We start from the raw sequence: 25,088 nt of genomic DNA on the forward strand, positions 1-25,088 counted from the left end.
GCCTAATTGGCCGTGCGGTTTTTCACAGCAGCATGGCCGCAACCCGCCCGCAGCATGGCCTCTCCATTTGGCCGTACATTAAGGCACAGTGGCCGGGGTATACCTGATTTATAGCGATTCATGACAAATTAATTTGGAACAAATCAAATTTCTTGGCTAATTTCTGCAAAGTTACCAATTTCAAAACTTCTATCTCTAGCCAAATGGTGTACAGCACTTCAAACTGGAGTACAAGATTTCCAGTTATGATGCTAAGTGGTTACATTGATATAAGAACCTTTAGCGATTCTGGAGCATCACTACCATCCATAGATCATCTATGCTTTGGAACAATAAGCAGCTATAAACTGTAAAAGACAATGGAATATAATGCGAGAGCAACATATATCTACGGGAAACAGATTTCATATTTGCAGTTGTTAGAAACCATTTTGCCCTTGGGACACAAGGGAATAAAGAAAACATAAAGACAACATAAATCCCATTTTTCTGGCTCCCTTTACAGCAATATATCAATCTCCCCAACTCCCAAATCATATTAACACCTTCTGATTACCTTGTTTTATATGTTTTATGAGCACTTTCAATCTCTTAGCAGACCTCTCTTACACACATCCAACTCCCTCCTTTCATCTTCTTGCTAGTTTTTTTTATGCATAATAGCGTTTATGATCAGCTTTTTACTTATCACGTGACCTAAATTATTAGTGGTCACATGCAATTAGTAAATGGAAAGACATATAAAAATAATATATATGAATTTAATGAAATTTATTTTGTACTATACTTATATTGTCTGTAGGTACTATGCATTATATTCACGAGTTTTATTTGATGTTTCCTACAGCCAAAAGCCCTGAAGCTACTAGGAATGGAGGTAAGTTTCATTCTTTTAGCTTTCTGCATTGACGTGGTGTACCAAGAAAAAAGTGGTAAAATACTAAATGGTAAACTTTCTGGAGCATCTTTTTTTAGATTCCTATCTTGTGCTCTATTATTCCTGTTTCGAAATTTATAGATAAATTGACAACATTCTCACACTGTCCAACCAGTGTAAAAAGTGTAGGGACACAATGCTTTAAAAAGGCAAATATTAACACCCAGTTGACTAACAGGGGAATGGCACAAGACACAGTTCTAAAACAGAGATGCTCCAGAATTGTTATTTCATGGGGAATCCAATTATTTACTAAAGACTCATGCAAACGAATGTATTTTTTTTTTCGATGTCAGTCCCTTTTTTAGAAGCCCATATGTGGAACCATTCACTTCAATGGGGCCATAAAAAAAATGTAAATGCCTCCGTGTGCATTCAATGCATTCAATGTCCTATTATTGTCTGTATTATTGACAAGGATAGGACAGTTCTATTATGGGCCAGATATTCCGTTCCGCAAAATCTAGAATGGACACAGCCGGTATCCATGTTTTGCAGAACCACAATTTGCGGACCACAAAACACCGGTCGTGTGCGTGAGCACTAAAAGAGACAAGTCAGGAGAGGTCAGAACAGGTCCTCTTAAACTATTAACGTTGAAGTCGATGAGAGCAGTGCTGCCCACTACAGGGTTGACAGAGCTGTATAGTTCTGGTGCCAACTTCCAGCAATGGAGCTACACCCGGACAGTTCAACAGAAGAGATGCGGGGTGACAGACCCCCTCCGATCACCTAGTGATGGCCTATCCTGAGGATATACTATGACTTACTAAAGCCCGGTTAAACATTTTTACTCTTTCACTGAACTCTTCAGTATGACAGTCTATTCTACTGGGAAGGTTTGCCTTTAAAAATAGCACATTTGTAGGCTCTACTATACACCTGTTAGTAGTAAGTCTGACTAAAATGGACAAATGGGTTACGGGCCACCACTGCAGTGCAGATATGAGGTGGCCGGGACTGGAGCTGCTGTGCATGCATGCCTATGCATGGTCCTGGCCACCAGAGAGGCCAGCTCTTTTTCCACTGCTGGTGGATTGCAGGGTGGTCGCAACCCCTGGATATGAGCATTGTATAATGCAATGGAAAAATGAATCAGAATACATTAGTAAGTGCCTTGTATTAAGTTTGTCTATATGATAAATGCCATTTGTTAAAGTGAGACAACCCCTACACTTTGTGCCCATCTCTAATATTTCAGGGCACATTTATTAAGACCGGCGTTTTAGACCCTAAGCTGTTCTTTTCATAACGTCGGTGGATTCTCTGCCAGTTCTAAATGTAAGACAGCGTCCTAGCTGTCTTACATTTAGCCCTTTTTCAACACCTGGAACAGACTTAGAAAATGGTGACTGAGACGGGCCACTTTTTTAGACCTGGTGTAAGCGGGGAGAAGTGGCAGATTGTGGCACAACTAGCTGTTGTTCCGCAATCTGCCCCTTGAAATACGCCTAATATAGGCGTATTTCAGCTTAATAAATGACCCACTTAGCTTTTATTTGCTAGTGCTATCTTAAATATATTAAAAAAAATTCCACTAAACTGTCCTGTGTAATCCTAGCCTAATAATATATCGAGCCCAGGGATTAAATGATCAGAAGGCATACAATGATGTCCATGCTCCAGCTATCCACTTACATAGGCCTGCATATAACTACCATGAGTTTAAATCATTATTACTCAGCAGTGTATTTTGCAGTATAAAGACATTTCTGTCATTGTCCTAATGAATCCTTTGAGAAGTTCATACGTGTAAAATAGAGGTGTGGAGATTTATTTGATGATTAGATAGAGCGGGGGCTTTATTATATGCAGTACCTACCATATTTATGTCCCTAAGTGCTTATCCCAAGTTAGCAATTATTGCATGCTGTACAGGACTTTTCATTATTCTAGATTTAATAAACCTGTCCAAAGAGCTGAATTATTGTGTTTCCTCACTTGAGAAGAATAATAAAGAGCCAGAACGAAATACAAAAGAATGTATTTTACCTCTCCCATATTTATCTCCATAGTTTATAAATCTGCATAGAGGGAACACGCTACAGGATCTACACTAGTTGATCCATATGCAGATTAAAATGCAGGTTCATAATGCATATCTCTAAATTTAGCTGAAATTGGTGAAGATCACAAAATAGTTGAATACAATGCCCAATAGATAGAGTAGGCTGTACATTTGGAAAATCACAGTATGTGCCAAAATAGTAGCTTGTTTCAGTATATTCCAAATTATGAAACTATTATACTCCAAAAAGCACTGTTTTTAGGAAATATAATTAAAGGGGTTATCCCATGATTAATGTAAAAAATGAAAATCAGACATCATATAGTATATAGAAACCTCTTTCTAACAAAGCTAGAAGCAGCCCTGTACCTGACATGGATCCAGAGATCTCCTCATTCATTGATCTGTTAGATTTATATCAGGCTGGCAACTCAAGGGGAGTGTCTTTTCTGCTGGAGCTAAGGGGGCGTGTCTCAGCTCTCCCTATCAGGAGACAGTTAAAGGATGAAACTGAGCATGTGCGGCCATCTCAGTGAGCAGGACAAAAAAATAAGAAAAAGAACAAAGAGCAGGTGGCGCTATGCAGATAAATTTTACTGAATTAAGCCTCATGCAGACGTCCGTGGAACACGGTCCGTGAGATACCAGACTGGCATTGCAGGAGCGCACGGTGTTATTGGTTGCTATGACGCCATGCGCTCCTGCAATGCCAGTACGGTATCTCACGGACCGTGTTCCACGGACGTCTGCATGAGGCTTAACTTTGGTTATACAAAATGTTTAATTATGTGCAATTACAGAAAAACAAAAGTATTCAGATCCAGGTGCTGGTTTGAGAACTACAGAATATTTTTTGTGGGACGTCCTCTATAAGCTCTTATCCAAGATGACAAAAACTGGCTCTCTAGTGCCACCCACTGGATCCCTCCCCTACAATGTCCAGCCCTACAGAACCCGAAAAGAGTTGCCTGATGATGGGTATCTTTTTCATATGGAAAAGATTCTGGTTTTGTCTTATATTTTCAAGTCATGTTCTAAGGCCTGTTTAAGGGGCCAGACATTGACATAGAGTAGTCTTTCAATAGGTGGCATTAGAGAACCAGCTTTTGGGTAGGAGCTTATTTCAATGTCTATTTCCCAGGTAGCATTGACTGGCTATGCTAATTTGGTGGTCTCCACAAGGAGAAACTTTTAGGCAGACCTACAGTGACACTTAGAAGCACCATGCCAGAGCACATAGAGTGCATATAGGTCTGCAAAAAAAACAGACAGATAGGGACTCTATGAGGCAGATTCATCAAATCTGGTACAAAGGAAAACTGGTTTAGTTGTCCATAGCAACCAATTAGCTTCCACCTTTCATTTTTCAGTGCCCCTTTGGAAAATGAAAGGATCAATTTGATTGATTGCTATGGACAACTACCGTAAGCTAGTTTTCCTTTGCACCAGTTTTGATAAATCTCCTCCCATGTGTTGCCATGCAGGCTGTGGGCACATGACTATGCTATCTGTATGGATCCTAAGAGTGCACTTTATTGAGTTGGCATAAAATAATGGAATCATTTCCACTATGATCTTGCAATTCTAATCATAATATCTGTGACAGGATGACATGCCAATGAGAAGAGGAAGGAACACTACCAAGAAGAAAGAAGAAGAGGTGGACATTGACTTGGATGATCCAGAAATAAATCATTTCCCTTTCCCATTCCATGAGCTGATGGTATGGGCGGTTCTGATGAAGAGACAGAAGATGGCTTTGTTCTTCTGGCAGCATGGAGAAGAGGCAATGGCCAAAGCCCTAGTGGCATGCAAGCTGTGCAAAGCCATGGCACACGAAGCATCTGAGAATGATATGGTTGACGACATATCACAGGAGTTGAATCACAATTCCAGGTTTATATTGTAGTAACATTGTGAAGAATTATTGTATGAAGCATTGTTAGGGCTAGTTCACACAAAGTTTTTTTATGCTGATTCCAATGTGGAAACCGCAGTGGAATCTACATGGAAAAACTTTCAAATCTGCCTCTTTCTGCCCTATCTTGCCGCAGTTTATGAGCTGGACTGAATGGGGCTAATCAAAATGCAGAACCGCAGCAGAACCCACAGCAGAAATTCTAGGCTGAGAAGCATTTTTGGGCTGTTCACGCCTCGTTTTTTCTATACGTTATGTGGATATGTTTAGACATACAGTAAAAAAAAGTACACAAACATATGTTATTTTGTGGGTATCTATAATTTATTTTTTTAACGTATACGTTTGACGGATGTGCATATGTTCCAATACATTTGTGTCCGTTTTTTTTAAACAAAAACGTATACTGTACACTTTTGTGAAAACTTTCTTTTTTAAAATAAAGATTTGAAGGCATTATCTGTAAAAAAAAAATCGGATATGTTTAATGGATAGAAACTTATTGTCTTAATTTTCCATCCATCTCCCATTCACTACAATGTAAAAAAAAAAAAGTAGACATTTGTGCAGAATAGCATACTGCGGTGTGGTATTTCATCCTTATGAATTCAGTTAATATGCAGATCATAGAATAATGATTTGACCCAAATGACCACAACTGAGCAATCTGTGATTCACAGCTTTTTAACTAAAATGTATTAATAAAGCCAAAGGGTATATATTCCTTAATGTCATGATCTATCAGACAGACCTAAAAAGGGTATTGAAGTTTCAGAAGATGAAACTGCAACTGTAAAATGAACAGTTAAAGGGGTATTCCTATCTCAGACTTTCCAGAATATGGCGTAAAAGTCCAATAGAGGCGGATCCCAGCTCTTGGCTGGGGCCCTATTTGCCCTCTCCCCCTTCACTTTTATGAAAGTTTTGAGGACATCACTCAGCAACTGCATTTGGCTGTTCACAAAACCATAAGGCATCTTTCACATGAGCGATACAGATTGTTTTGCCTGCGATTGCGTTCAGTTCAGTTTTTATTGCGTGGGTGAAATGCACATTGATGCGTTTTTCACGCGCGTGATAAAAAACTGAAGGTTTACAAACATCTCTTAGCAACCATCCGTGAAAAACGCATCGCATCCGCATTTGCTTGCAGATGCGATGCGATTTTCACGCAGCCTTATTCACTTCTATGGGGCTAGCGTTGCGTGAAAAACGCAAAAAATAGTACATGCTGCGGTTTCAAGTTTTCAATCCAATTACAAACTATACTTTCCAAGCCTATAGACCTTACTTTACCGATTAAATGTCTATGAGGGACAGTATCAAAAGCCTTTGCAAAATCCAGAAACACTACATCCAAAGCCGCCCCTCTGTCCAGGCTACTACTTACCTCCTCATAAAAACAAATCAGGTTAGTCTGACAACTTCTGTCCTTGGTAAACCCATGTTGGTTATCACTTATGATATTATTTACGGTCACATACTCCTGTATATAGTCCCTTAAGAGTCCTTCAAACATTGTCCCACAACAGAAGTTAAACTAACTGGTCTACAATTACCTGTAATGGATCTTGATCCTTTTTTGAATATGGGCACCACATTTGCCTTGCGCCAATCACTTGGCACTGTACCAGTACGTAGAGAATCTTTAAAAAATTATAAACAGAGGCACAGCAATGACTAAACTGAGCTCTTTAAGAACTTTTGGGTGTAATCCATCTGGACCTGGAGCCTTGTTCACATTTACCTTATTTAAATTATCTTGGACCATATCTACAGTTAGCCAATTGAGTATATTACTGGATGTACTAACAGATATTAGCTCCTTTCTCTTCTTTTGTATATACAGAGCTAAAAAACCTATTTAGTAACTCTAAACTCTAACTTTATCTTCTGTGACTAACCCCTTTACCATTATTTAGAGGGTACTTACCTAGTCAGACTTTGGTTTTTAAGCATTTATATATTTAAAGAATTTTTGGGGATTTGTTTTGCTCTCTTTTGTCACCTGCTGTTCGTATTGTATTTTTGCAAATTTTATCTCCTTTTTACACATTTTGTTAAGCCCTTTGCAAACTTCAAAGGCTACATCTGACCCCTCAGATTTGTATTTTTTAAATGCCCCTTTTTTGTCATTTATTGCCTTTATTACAGTAGCTGTAAGCCATGGGGGGGTTTAATTGTAGCTGTTTATACTTGTTATCTAAAGGAATACATTTTCAATTTTTTCCCCCAGGGCAGTTGCACCCTCCCCATTTAGGATGCAGCCCATCCCTACTGCAGAGCCTCTAACCGATAGAGAAGTTGGCCCAGTTCTCCATGAACCCAAACCCTTCCTTCCTGCACCAGCTTCTGAGCCACTTATTTAACTCCCTAAGCTCCCGTTGTCTCTCTAGTGACGCTTGTAGCACTGGTAATATTTCTGAAAACACTACCTTGGAGGTCCTGGTCATTTTTAAGGACCTTTCATCTCCCCCTGACTTTGTCATTGGTGCCAATGTGTAACATGACCCAGGACCACCCAGCAATCTGTCAATCCGATCCACAATATGCCAAACCCGAGCACCCGGAAGACAACACACTGTTCGGCATTCACGGTCTCGGCGACAGATGACCCTGTCTGTCCCCTACCACCAGAATCTGTCTGACATTTGCTGCACTCCTTTTCCCATCCCCCATGCAATGGTCATCTTCCTGGTTGCTAGGAGAAATGCCCTGCTGCAGTGTTGCTGGCCCTGGGCTTTCATCCCTAATATCAGACAAACAGGCATGAATGAATGGGAGCCGTTATTGCAGGAATACTCAAATAATTGTAATAATGGTTCACTTACCAAGTTCTGCAGTCACATGAAGGTCTATACTGAACTCCAACAGTAAGAATGTCATCTTGCTAGCTTTTCACAGACTTTGTAGAACTTTTAACATCAAGATTTATTATTTGTTAGTGAGAAAACCAGACTAGACCCTTAAATTAAAGGTAACCTGCCATCAACTTTATGCTACCCATACTAACGGCAGCATAAAGTAGAGAAAGGTGAGTTGATTTCCTCACTCTGTCATTTAAAAGTTAAAAGTAAGTGGTTGCCGAGAACCAACATCACAATCATTGCAGACTTGGCCTGGAAAAGAGTCACGGCCATCTGAGAAGAGTCCTGGTTATTCATGGATTCCTGCTCTCCTGCCCACCTGCTGATGATTGACAGTCTTCTACCTAGTTTTTTCCCTTTCTCTCTTGGAGAGAACTGCCAATCATCAGAAGATGGGTGAGAGTGCAGGAGAATATGAATAACCATGACTCTTCTCAAGTAGATTTGACTCTTTTCCAGGCCTGTGCTGCAATGCTTATGATGCTGGTTCTCAGCAACCACTTACTTTTGGCTCATGAGTGCTGAAACCAGTATTTTATGCGGCACTCAGTGAGGTCAGCATAAAGTTGATGACAGGTTCCCTTTAATTCAGACCAACCCCAAAATAAAACATGACCCCAGAACCCTAAACTCATTTAGACCCTAAATCAGATAAGACTCCACAACGGTAAATTTAATTCAGACCCCACAACAGCCCGTAAATTAATCCCATCCAAGACCAGATCCCTAAAATTATTTCAGACTACATTCCAGATCTTTAAAATTGATCAGACTTCACACCAACCCCTAAAATGAGTCAGAACCCAAACCAGCAGCAGAGCTGAAGATAATTTGGAGGGGCACCATATCATGTTGAAGTTTTCTAGGCAGGAGATAATGAGGGCAGGTACAAGATATTTGCAGACTCATGTTTGAGAAATGTGCAGATCTGAGAGTGTTTTTGAAGGCTGCAGGAGGTGGAAAGGGCTTGGAAGTATAGTGTGCTATATTGTAGCACACTACACTATACTGTAGTATCCTGAAACATTTAGGCTAGTGTAAATGATGATGATGATTTGCGCTAAAGAAGCTATTTACCGGTTTAATATGAATTGGTAGGGGATCAGTATTGGCAGAAAAATTATATTTTTTATGTTGCACAGGTAGTGAGGAATGGGGAAATATTTTCATTTTTGGAGTTAGCACAAAGAGTATATAATTAATTTATCTTGGTTTAGGAATTTTCTGTTACGTTCAGCACTGTATAGTGTTAAAAAAAAAATCTGTGTTACAGGTAGATACTTCTACACCTCTAAATGATTTAATCGGAATTGCAGGTCACAAGCTTAAGATTGCTCCATTTTATAATCTATTATTAGTTAAAGCACTGTTTAATAACACATGCTCTCCTGGACAAACGGCTAGGGGAGCTGAATGTTCAACTATACAACCAGTTGACTGGGAGAACATATTGTCTAACCTAAGATTAGTGTCCCATAACTTTAATCACGTTTTAGTTCAATTTAATATTTTACATAGAATTTATGTTACTCCAGTGGCTTAATAAATGTGGTGTGAGGAGCACATCCAATTGTCAACGGTGTGATTCACCAGGTGCTGATTTCACTCATATTTTTTGGTCTTGTTTTGAACTAAAAGAATATTGGGCTGCGATTGATGACTTTATTACCCAAAAATTGAAGGTAGTGATTCCTTTTAGGGTGGAAAGCTGGATATTGGGGGATCTCGCCAAGGTCAACTATCATAAATACAAAATGATTCTATTGATAAAGCTAACCTTTTTGGCAAGACTTTTGATTACACGGGTTTGGTTTTCACGGGATATTCCAAATGTGACTATTTGGCTTAATTTGGTTAACAAGATCAAAAAATATTAAAAGGTTCTCTATAAACAAAGAAATATAGAGGACAAATTGATCGGTGATTGGAAATTATAAATTTCCTTGCCCTGACTCATCCTCACTGGGAGGGAGTGTAGGGAGGATTTAAAAGGGGGGGGGGGGGGTTAAAAAAGGAATAAATAAAAAATGTGCAGATCAAGGCTGCAGGAGGTGGAAAGGGCTTGGAAGTGTAGTGTGCTAATATTGAGGTATGCTAATATTGAGGTATAAGTTTATTTTCATTGAGATACTGTATTATCCTGAAACATTATCCTGAAGCTAGTGTAAATGATGATGATGATGATAATTTCCACTAAAGAAGTAATAATTACTAGAGATTATTCTTTCTCTAACTGATGCAACCAGTATAAATCATTAGTGGGAACCAGTGATCCTCCTTTACCAATAGAGGAAGTGACAACTTTATTGGCCTCCAATCGCCTTTGTATATGTCTGTGTCGGAAAAAATATATATAACCACACCTATCCCACCAAAAATAACCGAATATAAAAAAAAATGAAAAATATAAATCATACTTTATTAATGGGGTCTTCTAGGATTTTAATATTAGTATACAGTCAGGTCAATAAATATTGGGACATCAACACAATTCTAACATATTTGGCTCTATACACCACCACAATGGATTTGAAATAAAATGAACAAGATGTGCTTTACCTGCAGACTGTCAGCTTTAATTTGAGGGTATTTACATCCAAAGCAGGTGAACGGTGTAGGAATTACAACAGTTTGCATATGTGAATCCCACTTATTAAGGGACCAAAAGTAATGGGACAATTGGCTTTCTCTTCATATCCCAACTGCCGTACACACGGTCACATGTCCCTAATCAGCCAATAGAACCTCGCAGGTCCTTAGTCTCCACATACACACAGTTTTACACCAGGTTTCCATAACAATCAAGCCATTTTTCTTCACTGCTGCAGGTCAGCTTTAAAGGGGCAGAGAGCTGTGGATGATACTCTTAAGGGAGCAGAGTGCTGTGGAGGTGACAGTTCAGGGGGCAGGTAGGGTGGCCATTCAGGCCACCCTCAAAAGATGGACTTGAAAACTCTGCCCCCAGGTCCCAACAAGCCACTCCCCCAATCTGGTTAGGCCACGCCCCTCCCTCTCCGCAACCAACGGGGATTGAAAAAATGAAGGTTAAAATCCACTTCTGTCAGCTGCAGGGGTGGGAGGGACGGTGACTTTCTCCCTGCAGCTCACGTTCAGACAACACAGTGCTGATGTCTGAGAGTTAGCTTTTCAAAAGGACATCCCTGTGTGAGCTATTCCCAAAAAATGCATTAGCCAATAGAAGCCTGGTCACATGACCTTTATCAGCCAATAGAAGCTCACAGGCCCTTAGTCTCCACATACAGACAGTTTTACACCAGGTTTCTGTAACAACCCAGCCATTTTTCTTCACTTCTGTAGGTCAGCTTTAAAGGATCAGGGCGCTGTGGATGACACTGTTAAGCGAGCAGAGTGCTGTGAAGGTCACAGTTCAGGGGCAGGTAGGGTGGCCATTCAGGCCACCCTCAAAAGACAGACTTAAAAACCCCACCCCCAGGTCCCGATAAGCCACGCCCGATCCCACTCCGCAGCCGATGGGGATTGAAAAAATGAAGGTAAAAATCAACTTCTGTCAGATGCAGGGGATCGAGGGAGGGTGACTTTTTAGCTGCAGCTCATGCTCAGACATCACAGTGCTGCTGTCTGAGAGTGAGCAGTTCAAAAGAACATCCCTGTGTCTGTCCAGGCCCTGCGCCTCTGGCCACCCTAGGGGCAGGCTGTTGTGGAGGGCACAGTTAAGGGGACGATCTGCTAGGGAGGTCAGTGTTAAAGGGAAAATTGCTGTAGAGGCCACTGTTAAGGGGACAGGGTGTTGTGGAAATCACTGTTAAGGAGATGGGATACTGTGGAGGTCACTAATGAAGGGGCGGCCGCTGTGGAGATGACTGTTAAAGGGGCAGGCTGCTGTGGAGGTCACTGTTAAGGGGTCAGGGTGCTGTCAAGGTCACTGTTAAATTTATTTCTTAGGAGGCGTGCTGGGCTTGGACGAAAGGCGGGCTGGGCACTGCAGGGGGGCGTTACTGGGCTCTAGAGGAGAGGAATAACGCCCCTCTGGGCACCTTGAAGCTTAATTAGCATATCAGAAAAATCACTTTTTTATATAAATGAAAACTTGAATAAAAGAAAGAAGACACTTGCTGGAATGAAGGTACCTTATTGAACATTGCTATGTTAACAGTTTTATATGCTCAAAATAGGTGACAGATTCCCTTTAAGGGGTGGGGTGCTGTAGAGGTCACTGTTAAGGGGGATACTGTCGATATCTTTTAATGACATACACAAACATTAAATGAAATAGATGAAAGCTGGGTCCTTCTGCTAGTAATCAATAAAATTATATTACTTTACACAAAGTACAATCTTTAAAACAAAAATAAATAAACATCGTAGACATCAATATGTTCAAAAACGCCTGTACTATGAAAATAGAACAAAAATATGTATCCCATACTGACATAACGTAAAAAAAAGTCAATATGGCCGATTTGCGTTTTTTTTATTGCTCACCTCCCTCCAAACATTTGAAAAAACTGATCAAAACATCTTACACACCCCAAAATGGTATCAATAACAACTACAGACTGAGCCCTCACACAGCTCCTGCAGAAGCACTAATTTTAACAGTGCGCATGTGCAGGCCCAGTGGTGACCAGCTCTAGCGAGAAACTCCAAGCCAGAGGAGGAGGATGCAGTAGGAGAGGAGGACTGCAAGGGGAGCGGTTATCTGGGCACATAGCTGAGGGGCCTGGGCACTTGCGGCCGTAACTACGCCCCTGGCAACTTGCAACAGCTAATTTGCATACTTTTATAAAGTACTTTTTTCAGGATCTCTATGTAGGACAGACACACTATTTTAATGGTTCTATGACACAATCTGAGTGGTCTAAAACGCTTAGAGTGGGTGACAGACTCCCCTTAAGGGAACAGGTCAGTTTTACCACATGGTGAATGTCGTAAAAGAAAAAAAAAACCATAAAAAACTTTGGTGAATTTTTTCCCAGCTTCCCACTACATCATATGCAATATTAAACGGTGCCATTAGAAAGTACAACTTGTTCGGCAAAAAACAAGTCCTCATACGTGAACTAAAAAATGAAAAAGAGTTACGGGCGTAAAAAATTTAAATGCAAAAATGGAAAATCGCCAGGAGGGTTAAATAATTACATATAAAGACAAGTACATAAAAATGGAACTAAAAAGAAGCATTGAACAGCACATGCAAACATGGAGGATCCAGTGAGAAATATTTGATAATACACATCCAACACTTGTAGCAGTTCTCCACGGGAAAACATTGATCAATCAATCAATCCAAATGACATAATGTCATCATCTCATAATATCATTCCCTAACATACCAAATGTAACAGCAAGAAGGATATATATGCAGAGTACAAATCAAACAGACCCAAAGGACCAAAACAAGAATCCAGCTCAAGGGTCTATTAAAAGATTTCTTCTATTTTAGGCCTGTTTGACACTTGTGTTGTTGTTTTCCGGTATTGAGATCAGGCAACATTAAGTCCTCATGCATTCAGAATGGAAAGAGATCCGTTCAGGATGCATCAGGATGCCTTCCGTTTCGTCAGCATTCAGTTTTGTGACCAGACACAATACTGCTGCAAGCTGCGGTTTTGTGTCCGGTCATTGAAACAGAACAAACCGGAGCCTAAAAAACGGACCCATTGATGTTCAATGTATTTAGTGAGAGATGTGGTTTGTTCCGTTTTGATTTCACACAACTGCATCCTAACCGAACAGATGCATCATGATGTGCAAAATCAAAACTGATCCATTTAATTCTCGTTTTGAGATCCTCTGCCGGATCTCAATAACAGAATTAACAATGCAAGTGTGAAACAGGCCTTATTTCAAATAAAATAAATTCTGCCAAAACCATTGCATTAATTCTTACGTGTTTCAATCGCAGCTGCGATCTTAATCATAGCATAAGTGCAACAACCACATAGCAAATTTCAACAATTGAACTAAACTTGAGAAATAATATGAATAATAAGTGCGCCACATGAGATCAAGTAAACCACATTTATAAAATCCATTAGGTAACAAAAAATTTTCACTTATGCATGAAAGATATATATGCAGTGAGCCCCTCAGGAGCAGGTGCAGAGGATGGGAGTGGTAGTGGCCCTGATGGGATGTTATAGTATCACAACGTCCTACCTCAGGCCCCCACTCCGTGGGGTTCGGTGCAGTGAAAAAGGTGATGATAAAAGGAACCAGGAGAGTGCAGCAGCAGTTTGTACACATTGCAATTTCTCTCCATAGAGATAGTGAGGTATGGTTGCTGGCAATGTGGTAGAAGATAACACTCAGAAATCTGCTAGCTAACAAAGTCTCTCTCTAGATTCCTTTCCTTACAGCTTTACTCTGGCACTTGTGGCTGTAGGTGTCCACTGTATGATGCAGGCTTCTAGCTATGCCTGTCCTAAACTGCGGTGATGGTGTCTTAACGTGTTTCCAACCACCTGGCAGCAGAGTCTTGATAGCTTGATTGCTTGATCATTCTGCTGACTCAAATATGCCAAATCTTCTGTGGCCTAGGACCTTACAGTCTATCTGGGGCAATGATGTTCTCCTAGATGAGTCATCTCTGTGGTCCCCATGGCCCCTTCCTTGGCAGAAAGTCAGACCAGCCCATTCCTACAAAGAGGGGAGGAATAGGGTGGTAAGTCTTATTCCTGTAGCCAAACAATGCCAACTGTACCCCCCATCTGCTGGTGTACAAGGTGTATAGAATTTAGTGTGACATAACATTAATATTACAAAACATTTCATAACAAACCAACTGTAGTACCCCTAGGTACTCGGCAAAATCAAATTATCCAATGTCAGAGGCCTCCTGTAAACAGTGGAACATCCCTCATGCAACAATTCAGATACAATGTTATCATCAGTAAGTATTTGAACACTACAGGGGTCATATATTAAGACCCGCATTTTGTATGTTATGAGCCTATAGTTAAAATATTTACAGCCACATTAGCTTACTGCAATTTTTATATTAACAGGCCAGTTAAACACAATATTTTACATCATTTGGGCCATTTGTTGAAATCTGGACCGGATAGGTTGCTTGTCATTATCAACATTATGCTATGTGGTTCTTGCACTTGACTTTGATCATAAACGTCACAAAATTTATTATAAAAAGACAGATGAGACGACGTGTTTTGCATTTCACATAAAAATGTAAATCAGCATGCAGTGAAAAATAAATAAATTAAAATATATTTACACATACAGGGAAGTGGCAGAAAATATATTACCACTTATTGGTATCCCCTATGTAATCATATAACTGGTATCAATGACATATGATAGATTTGATTAAAGATCGTTAATGAGTGTATTTACGATAGATTGTGCTAAGAAGTGGGACATGGAGATATGAAGCAATAGGCTACATTGTATATGAGTTGTATTTGGCTGCATTCTGTGTGGGGGATGGGGGGGTCACACATGGATGGCACAGTATATGAGTAGCATGTGGTTGGCATAGTATTTGGGAGGTTTGTGGTTATCATTGTGTATAGGGGCAGGTAGCTATAGCTGTATGAGGTTCTGTGATGTTATTTGCATTGTAAGGTACATCTCGCACTCTTGGGCAAAAGTACATCAAAGGAAAAACACAGATACTTGCCCCTTGCCCTTAAACATGCATACTGCAGTTGTTACCATATCTCTTATCCACCGTAATAAAGAATGATACCACATGCCAGTCCATCTGGGTATCCAAAGTGGAGACCTGAAATGGAGTTGAGGGCTCCGCAAGAGACCCCATAATGTTGTGTGTAACACATCTAAACATAGTATGACCTTTCAGACATGACTTAAGAACAACATTTGAGATACCCAGATCTATTGTTTTGCTTGACTCTGGTCTTCATGCTCTACCCTGACTACCCATTTAAAATTGAATTTTTTTAACAGGTGCTTTCTAAAATGCAGTCATTAAAAACAGCTCCCTTCACTTGTATGGAGGCCGTCGGTCCATGAAAAAGGCCAAAATAGGACATGTCCCATTTTTTGACTGCCTTTTTCATGGTCCCTTAAAAAACCATCCATGTGAATAGGCCAATAGACATCAATGGTTCTGAAAACCGCAGTGTGATGGCTGTTAGAAAAACATTTATCACACGACCATTTTTCACTGTTGTGTGAATGTAGCCTTACATCAGTGTTCACTACACACCTGGCTTTGTAATTTCTCTTGTACCTGTTTCTAATCGTTTTTCACTTGCATCTTGAACATCTAGATCGGTAACAACAGGCATTTAAAACTGACATTATATTTCAGGGAGTTTGCGCAGCTGGCAGTGGAGTTATTGGATCAGTCATACAAGCAGGACGAGCAACTGGCAATGAAACTGCTGACCTATGAGCTAAAGAACTGGAGCAATGCTACATGCCTACAACTTGCAGTGGCAGCCAAGCATCGGGACTTCATTGCTCACACATGCAGCCAAATGCTTCTGACAGATATGTGGATGGGCAGACTCCGGATGCGTAAGAATTCTGTTCTTAAGGTTAGAATCCTTATATGACAAAGTGTGTGAAACTTTTTAGAACATTCCATTACTTTTTGTAAAACTTTTTTTAACATTAGAAGCACTCTTTGTAAATTGTAATAGCATAAATAATCATGTGGTTTAAAAACATAGTGAGGGAGATTTTTCAAAGCTGTTGTATAGGAAAACTTGCTTAGTTGCCCATAGGAACCAATCAGTGAGAGGAAGGGCTGTGTAACAGGCTGTGGGATAAAGACGCAGTACAGATCAGAGTATATCCTTTTTGCTAGCCCCAGAAATAGGAAGTGGTTTGCAAGAGAGGAATAGCGTGATCTTAGCACAAGCACTGGATTCAGAGTGAGTCTAAGTCATCAAGCAAATGGTGGAAGAACTGCTGAACTTTATCCTAAAGAGAATATTTACTGATTTGCATAGCTGTGGTTTCCCCTGACAATGGAATTCTCTACTGTATAAAAGTGGTTTTCCCACTAACAATTAATCAAACACCCTACTGGGCCGTTCTAAAAAAGTGAATGGAGCAGTGGTCACACATGGGGCATTCCAGGATCCACCTTCTCTTGATCATTGAGGCTCCCACTGATCGCTATGTTTTTCCTACTAAATATAGTTATTGTGGAAACCCTTTCAGGAACCTGCACAACCAGGTCATGTAACCAAGGACCTTCTGCAGTACAGATCCGACCCCTTACAGCAAACCAACCACCATTATCCATTTTGTAAGCAGAACAGATACATATTACTGGTCATGCAACAGTCATCAATGAACTTCTGATCTTTTGTTTCATATGTCTTTGCTCTATTCTTGCCCAACAAAACTAACAGCTTAAATCCTTAACATAAATGGCTTAACGTTTTAGAATACTCTCAAGTCATTTGTTTTTTCCTTACCATTAGAAATCATGTTTCTTCTTTTAGGTGATTCTAGGAATTCTACTTCCTCCTTCAATTCTCAGTATAGAATTTAAAAACAAAGATGAAATGCCATACATGTCGCAAGTGAATGAACTAGATCTCCAGGAGAAGGAAGTGGAGGAGCCAGAGAAGACTGTAAAAGACAAAGATGATGATGACATGGAGTTAACGGTATGAATGAGCCATTGAACGTGCATCTTCTCTAGACATTTAATAAAGTATTAATGTAGATAAACACTGCAACTGATCACATGTTCTGTCATCTTATTACATGTCCCATCTCATCCACACTTAACCATCCTGCTCAATCCCTCACTTCTCTCCTTGAACACGTTGAAGTCTAATACCCTTTACAAAGCAGATTGTCTTGTATGCTTCTAATAATGAATCCTTTGCTGTCTGTGTCTTGAATCCATCCCCCTTCATGCATTAAACAGCATTTTATAACATTTTAGAAGCTTTATAATGAGATTATATATTTTGCATATTTTAGGACAGAATAGTTCACCAAGTGAATTGGTCTGTAAATGACTCTCAATGTCATACCATCTCCTGACAACCAATTGTATACATTTTGTAGGCCTATGAATGAGGTCTCATATTCCCAATCTTTAAATGACCCCATACAAATTAAGTTTTTATGTAAGTGGAGGTACAAATGTGTCATTTCTTATCTTTTCTCTTGGCTCAAGATACAGGATACCAAGTTAAGTGGTGAGAGATGACCAGCCTTGAAAAAACATTTTTTGCATCATCCAAAGGTTAACCAAAAAGGTTTTTCTTTTGTTCAAAGCTGGTCAAGTCGCACAGATCTTGGGAAATGTAGAGCTAAGAAAAAAGGTGAGGAAGGACATGTTCATTATTTCATGAAGGATAAGTATAACTTAAAGGGATGGGCAGTTTAAAACACAACTTTTTTACACAGGGAGTGGTGAGGGCGTGGAATCGCCCAACTGAGGAAACAATTCAAGAAAGAATGGTGGACCTCAAGACAAAATTAGATGCTGTAAGTACAGTATTTGGAAACCTGAGGTACTTGCCAGAGGGTGAGCAGGATGGATAACTGCCTAAATTCCTTGTATCATTCCTTCACTCTCCTCTCCAATGTTCTGGTGATATTAATCAATTCATAACACATCCCTTTTTACCATTCTTCACCATATGGAAACTAAAGTTTATCATTCATGAACTTTTCCAAAACCGAATATTAATATTTTTATAAACTTTGATCAGCAAGACATTTTGAATAATTAAAATGTTTGTTTAGGGTTTTTCAAAAACAGCACCACACCTGTGGTATTGCATTTCAGCCACATTCAAATGAGTGGAGCTAAGCTATAATATCAGATACAACCCATTGATAGGTGTGGTACTGTTTCTGTAGGAAAATAGACCTGTATTTCTAATCCTGTACAATATATTGCATGTAACCTAAAGGGGCATTTCCATCTGAACATTTATGGCATATCCAAAGGGTAAAACTGTCCATAGACCCTTTCCCCGTGGGCCGATGTCCAAGGGGCCGCCAGACCCCACCTCACGGTTGCTGGCTGGATACAAAACAATCTGATTCTCTAAGCATTAATTAATGAGGACAGTGATACAGTTGAATGCTGTTGTACAGGCAGCATTTTGTGCTGCACTGTGCTGTTTGGTTCTGCTGGGGTGGTATTTTGTGCTGCACTGCAATATTGCAGCTTCTTTCTTCTTCTGTTGTCCGCGCCTTCTTCTGTTGACCCTGCCTACTAGTGTTGCCCCCTTATTTGTCAATGCGGACCACCTACAACATGGCACCACTTTCAGGTTTCTCTCCAGGGCTACTTCAAGTTCCCAGTCCGCCCATGCATGTCCACATGATATGCCATAAATATCTGATAGATGCAGGTCCCAAGTGAGATTACTTGGCTATATTCTGAACTCCCATATAAGTGATATAAGTGCTATATTGTGCCTATAAAGAACTATAAGCTGTCCAAATAGTGCCATATTATGCTGACATAGAGCCAAACCATGTGCATGCAATCCTATATTGTGCCCATGTCATACCAAATAAAATAATACATTGCCACAAACTAGACACCATTGACTGACCCTGAAAGGTGTTTTTCCCAAAATTGCTGTGAATGTCAAAAAAACTGAAACCTGAAAAAATGTATCTTTTAAATTTTCCACTTTTCTGTGCTGCGTAGTCACTGAGATCACCTGTCACTTTCTGCTGCCATTACACAGCAATGCAGGCAACAACTGGCTACTGCAGTGAGGTGAAACTGGACACAATTTTAGGGATTTTTACATTGGGTGCAACTTACAACAAGTTTTTTAGGGTTTGTAATGTCTGACCAGGTACTCCCAGCTCTCAGACGTTCAGAACAGTCAGGAATTGGCAAGACGAATGAGGGCTACTGGATTTATTTACAGGAAAGAGGAGGCAGATCCCATAACCATATAAACCTACCCTTGCCAGTGGTCTAATTTATAGTGTAGACTGTTAAAAATAAATCCCGGGAAGAGACGATGCTGCTTCGTTCAAAGTCTATGGGACTGACGCAGACATCAGAGTACAGTGACCAGCCCCTAGACCTCGAATGGTGTGGCAGGGCACATGCTCGTCCTCCATTCCATTCAAACTCCTCACTGCATGACTGCAATAAGGTTTTCAGGTTTTCCATTCTCACCATTAGTCTTGGCAGTGTGACACCCAACGATCAGGCCACCTTTGGATAGGTGATAAATGTAAATGTGTGGGAGAATCCCATGCTTTAGAGGCTAACATTTTAAATAAATATGAAATGCTTCAAATAAGGTGGAAATCAGGACAATGCTCTGAAAGTAGTTCCAGGCTGATTTACAATTCAGATTCTGTTATGCTAAGGATGTGTCAAGTTGTAATTAAAATTAATGAAATGCATGGACCCATTTCAGCACAACACAAAGCTTATTTTTGTAGAATGATACTAGTCAGAATTTTCATTCAGTGCAAAATTGAAAGAAACAATGAAATCAATGTTTACTGTGAAATTGTTCAATTAGAAGGTAATTATTAATATTTTCCCACACTGATTACAAGCAGCACCACAAACCAAAACAGACAGGAAGTGCTGTCAGAGGACAAAAATCATAGCACACAGTATGACAGATATAATCCTACGGTTACAGAGCAAATCAAACTGAATCCATCAGCCTTGATCAGAATTACTTCATTTTGTCAGGGAAGAAAAATCTATTTTCTATCTTTTGTATATATTTCTATAGAAATATGCATAAATAGTGTTCAAAAAGAGGTGTTAGATGTTATTATCACATACATATTGATGTGTGGCCCCATCTAATTGCATGTTTAAAAAAATACTTACTGAATTTTAATGTCATCTGCAATACATGTTACACAAAAATATTGGAAACATAAACCTAGTTAAATGGGGTTCTCCAGGAATTAGGAAAACGAAATATTAAATATTACTTAAATATTACTTTATAATAAATCTATTTCCAAACACCTTTCATTAGTTATAATGGCTCGTTTTGTCTAGGGAGCAATCATAAGGAGAAATAAAATGGCCGCTGTCCTATTAGTACACACAATACCTGTCTTAATCACGCAGGACAAGTTACTTCACAACACTGAGGTAAAGAGCTGCCTCATCCTCCTCTCTGATTGACAGGCATTATGATCCTGAATACAGCTGATAACAACTTTAGCTGAATCTCTGTAGGAATAGAGTTCATGAGGAGACATGAAGTACAGAGAGGGTGTAGTAATGAGCAGCAGCACTTGTATGCCGTCCCCATTACCACATCCCCACATTACCAGTATGTTCTGTCCACCTTTTGTACTTCATGTCTCCTCATGAACTCCATTCCTACAGAGATTCAGCTGAAAATCATATTAAACTGTGTTCAGGATCATAATCCCTGACAAGTAGAGCAGAGAGGAGGCTCACTCAGTATTGTGAAGTAACTTGTCCTGCTCTGTGATTAGGACAGGTTTTGCGTGTACTAATAGGACGGCGGCCATTTTATTTCTCCTGATGATTGCTCCCTAGACAAAACAAGCCATTATAACTAATGAAAAGTATTTGAGAACACATTTATAATAAAGTAATATTTACGTATTTTCACTTTCTTAATTCCTAGAGAACCCCTTTAAGTGCTTGATTTTGTGTATGTAGTAGTGCACTTTTAAAGGCAGTATGCAAAATATGCTTATTTCCCATTTTTCATGTACTTCATTTACTTCTGTGAGCCCTGTATATGTTTCTAATATGATCACTGAGGATCTGGTCATTGAGCCCCAAGATAGTAAGCTGTTATCACAGAAGGAACCTCATTTCTCATAAAGTTATGTAATATGTAGTGATTCCAAGTCATCCATAGAGAGAGCTACTATGACGGTAACGTACACTACACACAGGGGGGAGGATAGTGACCACTGCGCTCCACCCTCACCCCTGGCCCTGCCTACTTGCCTCGCAAGTCCTAATGACAGGGGACAACTAGACGGCAGTCCCTAACTTAGGATACTTGCTGGGAAGACAGACAAGACAAATAACGGAATGTGAACGGACCGGGTCAATACCTAGAGAGCTACGCAGTACTAAGGAATGAGCAGAGAATAGTCAGGAAAAGCCGAGGTCAAATACCAGGAGAGAAACGAAGTACAACAGGAGTCCGCAAAGAATCGTCAGGTGGAAGCCGGGGTCAGGATACCAGGAGAGATGCGCAGTGCAGGAGGAGCAGGCAGAGAATCGTCAGGGAATACAGGATCAGGTAAGTATGCAGGAACAAAACAATCACCAGATACCTAAAATTAAAAGGCAACCTGTGGCCAGCAGGCTGCCTGTATTTATAGTGGGGAGTGAGGGTCATGTGACGTGGCCAGCATCACATGACCGACAGACCGACCAGTCGAGCACCGAGTGATCAGCTCGACGCTCAAGGCAGACCTAGGAGCAGGGAGTCTCCCAGCTAGCAAAGCTGCCCTGGGAACAAGGTCAAACACAGATCCTCGCTCCCGAAGCTAAGCAGCAGGTCTGCGGCTGATGGGAGACCGAGTGCGCCTTCGGCACCCCGTTACAGCTACTCTTTGCAGCAGTTGACAGATGGTAACTCAGGATGTTACGCTATCATTCCCTAAAAAGAGAAAACTGACAAAACTGGGGTAAAGGAAAACGGGCTTAGTTGCTCGAAGCAACCAATCAGTTTCCACCTTTAATTTTCCAAAGGAGCTCTGAAAACTGAATGGTGGAATCTGATTGGTTTCTATGAGTAACTAAGTCAATTTTCCTTTACACCAGTTCATATCTTCCCCACTGCATCTACATAAACATACATTCATGCACACACACATGCAGTTACATGTTCAAATGAGCATATACAGTACAGACCAAAAGTTTGGACACACCTTCTCCTTCAAAGAGTTTTCTTTATTTTCATGACTATGAAAATTGTAGATTCACACTGAAGGCATCAAAACTATGAATTAACACATGTGGAATTATATACATAACAAACAAGTGTGAAACAACTGAAAATATGTCATATTCTAGGTTCTTCAAAGTAGCCACCTTTTGCTTTGATTACTGCTTTGCACACTCTTGGCATTCTCTTGATGAGCTTCAAGAGGTAGAACCCTGAAATGGTTTTCACTTCACAGGTGTGTCCTGTCAGGTTTAATAAGTGGGATTTCTTGCCTTATAAATGGGGTTGGGACCATCAGTTGCGTTGAGGAGAAGTCAGGTGGATACACAGCTGATAATCCTACTGAATAGACTGTTAGAATTTGTATTATGGCAAGAAAAAAAGCAGCTAGGTAAAGAAAAACGAGTGGCCATCATTACTTTAAGAAATGAAGGTCAGTCAGTCAGCCGAAAAATTGGGAAAACTTTGAAAGTAAGGGCTATTTGACCATGAGGGAGAGTGATGGGGTGCTGCGCCAGATGACCTGGCCTCCACAGTCACCGGACCTGAACCCAATCGAGATGGTTTGGGGTGAGCTGGACCGCAGAGTGAAGGCAAAAGGGCCAACAAGTGCTAAGCATCTCTGGGAACTCCTTCAAGACTGTTGGAAGACCATTTCAGGGGACTACCTCTTGAAGCTCATCAAGAGAATGCCAAGAGTGTGCAAAGCAGTAATCAAAGCAAAAGGTGGCTACTTTGAAGAACCTAGAATATGACATATTTTCAGTTGTTTCACACTTGTTTGTTATGTATATAATTCCACATGTGTTAATTCATAGTATTGATGCCTTCATAGTCATGAAAATAAAGAAAACTCTTTGAATGAGAAGGTGTGTCCAAACTTTTGGTCTGTACTGTACACAAAAGCATAAAGGTGCAAATATAAGTACTCATAAACACAACAAAATATGGATGTAAACATACACGCATATGAACACCAAACACTTGTTTACAAATCTGTGCACACTCCTATATTGTACATGCAAAGAAATAAAGGTATACATGCACTTCTGTCTACTGTATAGGCATGTGTAATTGGAGTCTGTCAGCACTCATACTCTTACTATACTAAACTGCTAACAGTGCTAGGTAGGTGCCGGGACAGAGAAGTACACATGTGCCTTTACTCATCTGGAGTAGTGGGAATATGAAGCTTTATTCAGCTGAATTCTGCTCCTGCCAGGCCCCAGGGCGTGCCTTCACTGTGCAGTGCCCTCTTCAGTGAGCTACTTCACAACCTCTCCCCTCTTCTGAGTGTCAGCTGTAGCATCCAACCAGGAGACCACTACAACTGTCACTCAGAGCAGAGGGGAAGGGCTGTGAAGCAGCTCAATGAATGTGGCAGAATAAAAATTCATATTCCCACTATTCCTGATGAGAAAAGCTACAAAGAGTATGCTCTCCCCAGCCTCTAGCTATTGATGTCAGCATGAATAGTACTGCTGTAGCTGACTTCTGATCTCTAATTTAAATGTGCATACTCACCTATGCTACCCTGTAGTGCCCCCCAGAAAACACACCTGGACTCGGACGTACTCTCATTAGCCTTCTCAATGTATTTGCAAGCACAAAGCGGTGGAACGGGTATGAGTATGCACATTTAAATTAGTTATTGGGAGCTACCTGCAGCAGTACTATATCCATGTAGTACTGCATTTAATAGGACTTGGGGGAGGTGACAGACCACTTGTAGTCACAAAGTAGCTTGGTTAGAAAGCGGTTGTCATGTACTATATGATATGTGGTTTTCATTTTTTACATTAGTCATGGGAATTTAACCCCTTTGACAAAAAACACGTACATCTTTAATAGTTTTTACAAGTATCAAGGTTTGGGAACTGTAAAGAAAATGTGCAGCTTCTTTTCACCACCAGGAAACGACACACAGCCTCTGTGTTAAAGAGGACCTTTCATGGGATTATGTGTTACAAACTGGTATGCTTACCAGATAGGGTGGCCCCTACAAATGCTGGCGCTGTGTCCCCCACTGGTTATGGCGCCTGAGGGGGACACATTTGGTTTTCTCAATGGGCATCTCCTTCTCCCTGGCTGTAGCACAGTCCAATGACAGTAGATCGCGTCACAGCCAGGGAGGAGATGCTCATTGAGAAAACCAAATGTCTCCTCCTCCCTGTACCAATGGTCTAAATTAACAAAGCAGGAGCCAAAAAGTGCTGGCATCTGTAGGGGCCACCCTATCTGGTAAGCATCCTACTTTGTAACACATAATGCCATGAAAGGTCCTTTTTAAATAGGTGTTTTGGAAATGTCCAGAAATGGGTCTAGAAACTGGATCTGTTTGTTCAATTGCCAGCAGGTTTAGAGGATTTCTCACGTAAGCAAAACCATTTCTAGATCACATATACTTTGCAACATATTCATATATATTTCAAATAGATGGTAATTGTTTGACGTATTCCTCATACATGGTATGGTATATAAGAAGTTGCAACCAATCAACACAATTTTTTATTAGACT

At 40.3% G+C, this 25,088-nt stretch overlaps 1 protein-coding gene across 1 annotated transcript in view; it reads left to right on the plus strand.

Moving 5' to 3' along the window:
* Positions 1–25,088, plus strand: part of TRPM3 (transient receptor potential cation channel subfamily M member 3) — a 550,448-nt gene that overhangs the window by 400,664 nt on the left and 124,696 nt on the right. The window contains exons 16-19 of the mRNA XM_040419752.1: positions 848–877; positions 4,552–4,841; positions 16,009–16,237; positions 17,156–17,323. Coding sequence (XP_040275686.1) covers positions 848–877; positions 4,552–4,841; positions 16,009–16,237; positions 17,156–17,323 — 717 coding nt within the window. The remainder of the gene's footprint in view (positions 1–847; positions 878–4,551; positions 4,842–16,008; positions 16,238–17,155; positions 17,324–25,088) is intronic.

The sequence above is a fragment of the Bufo bufo genome, chromosome 2 (assembly GCF_905171765.1).
Source record: "Bufo bufo chromosome 2, aBufBuf1.1, whole genome shotgun sequence".
NCBI classification, from domain to species: Eukaryota; Metazoa; Chordata; class Amphibia; order Anura; family Bufonidae; genus Bufo; species Bufo bufo.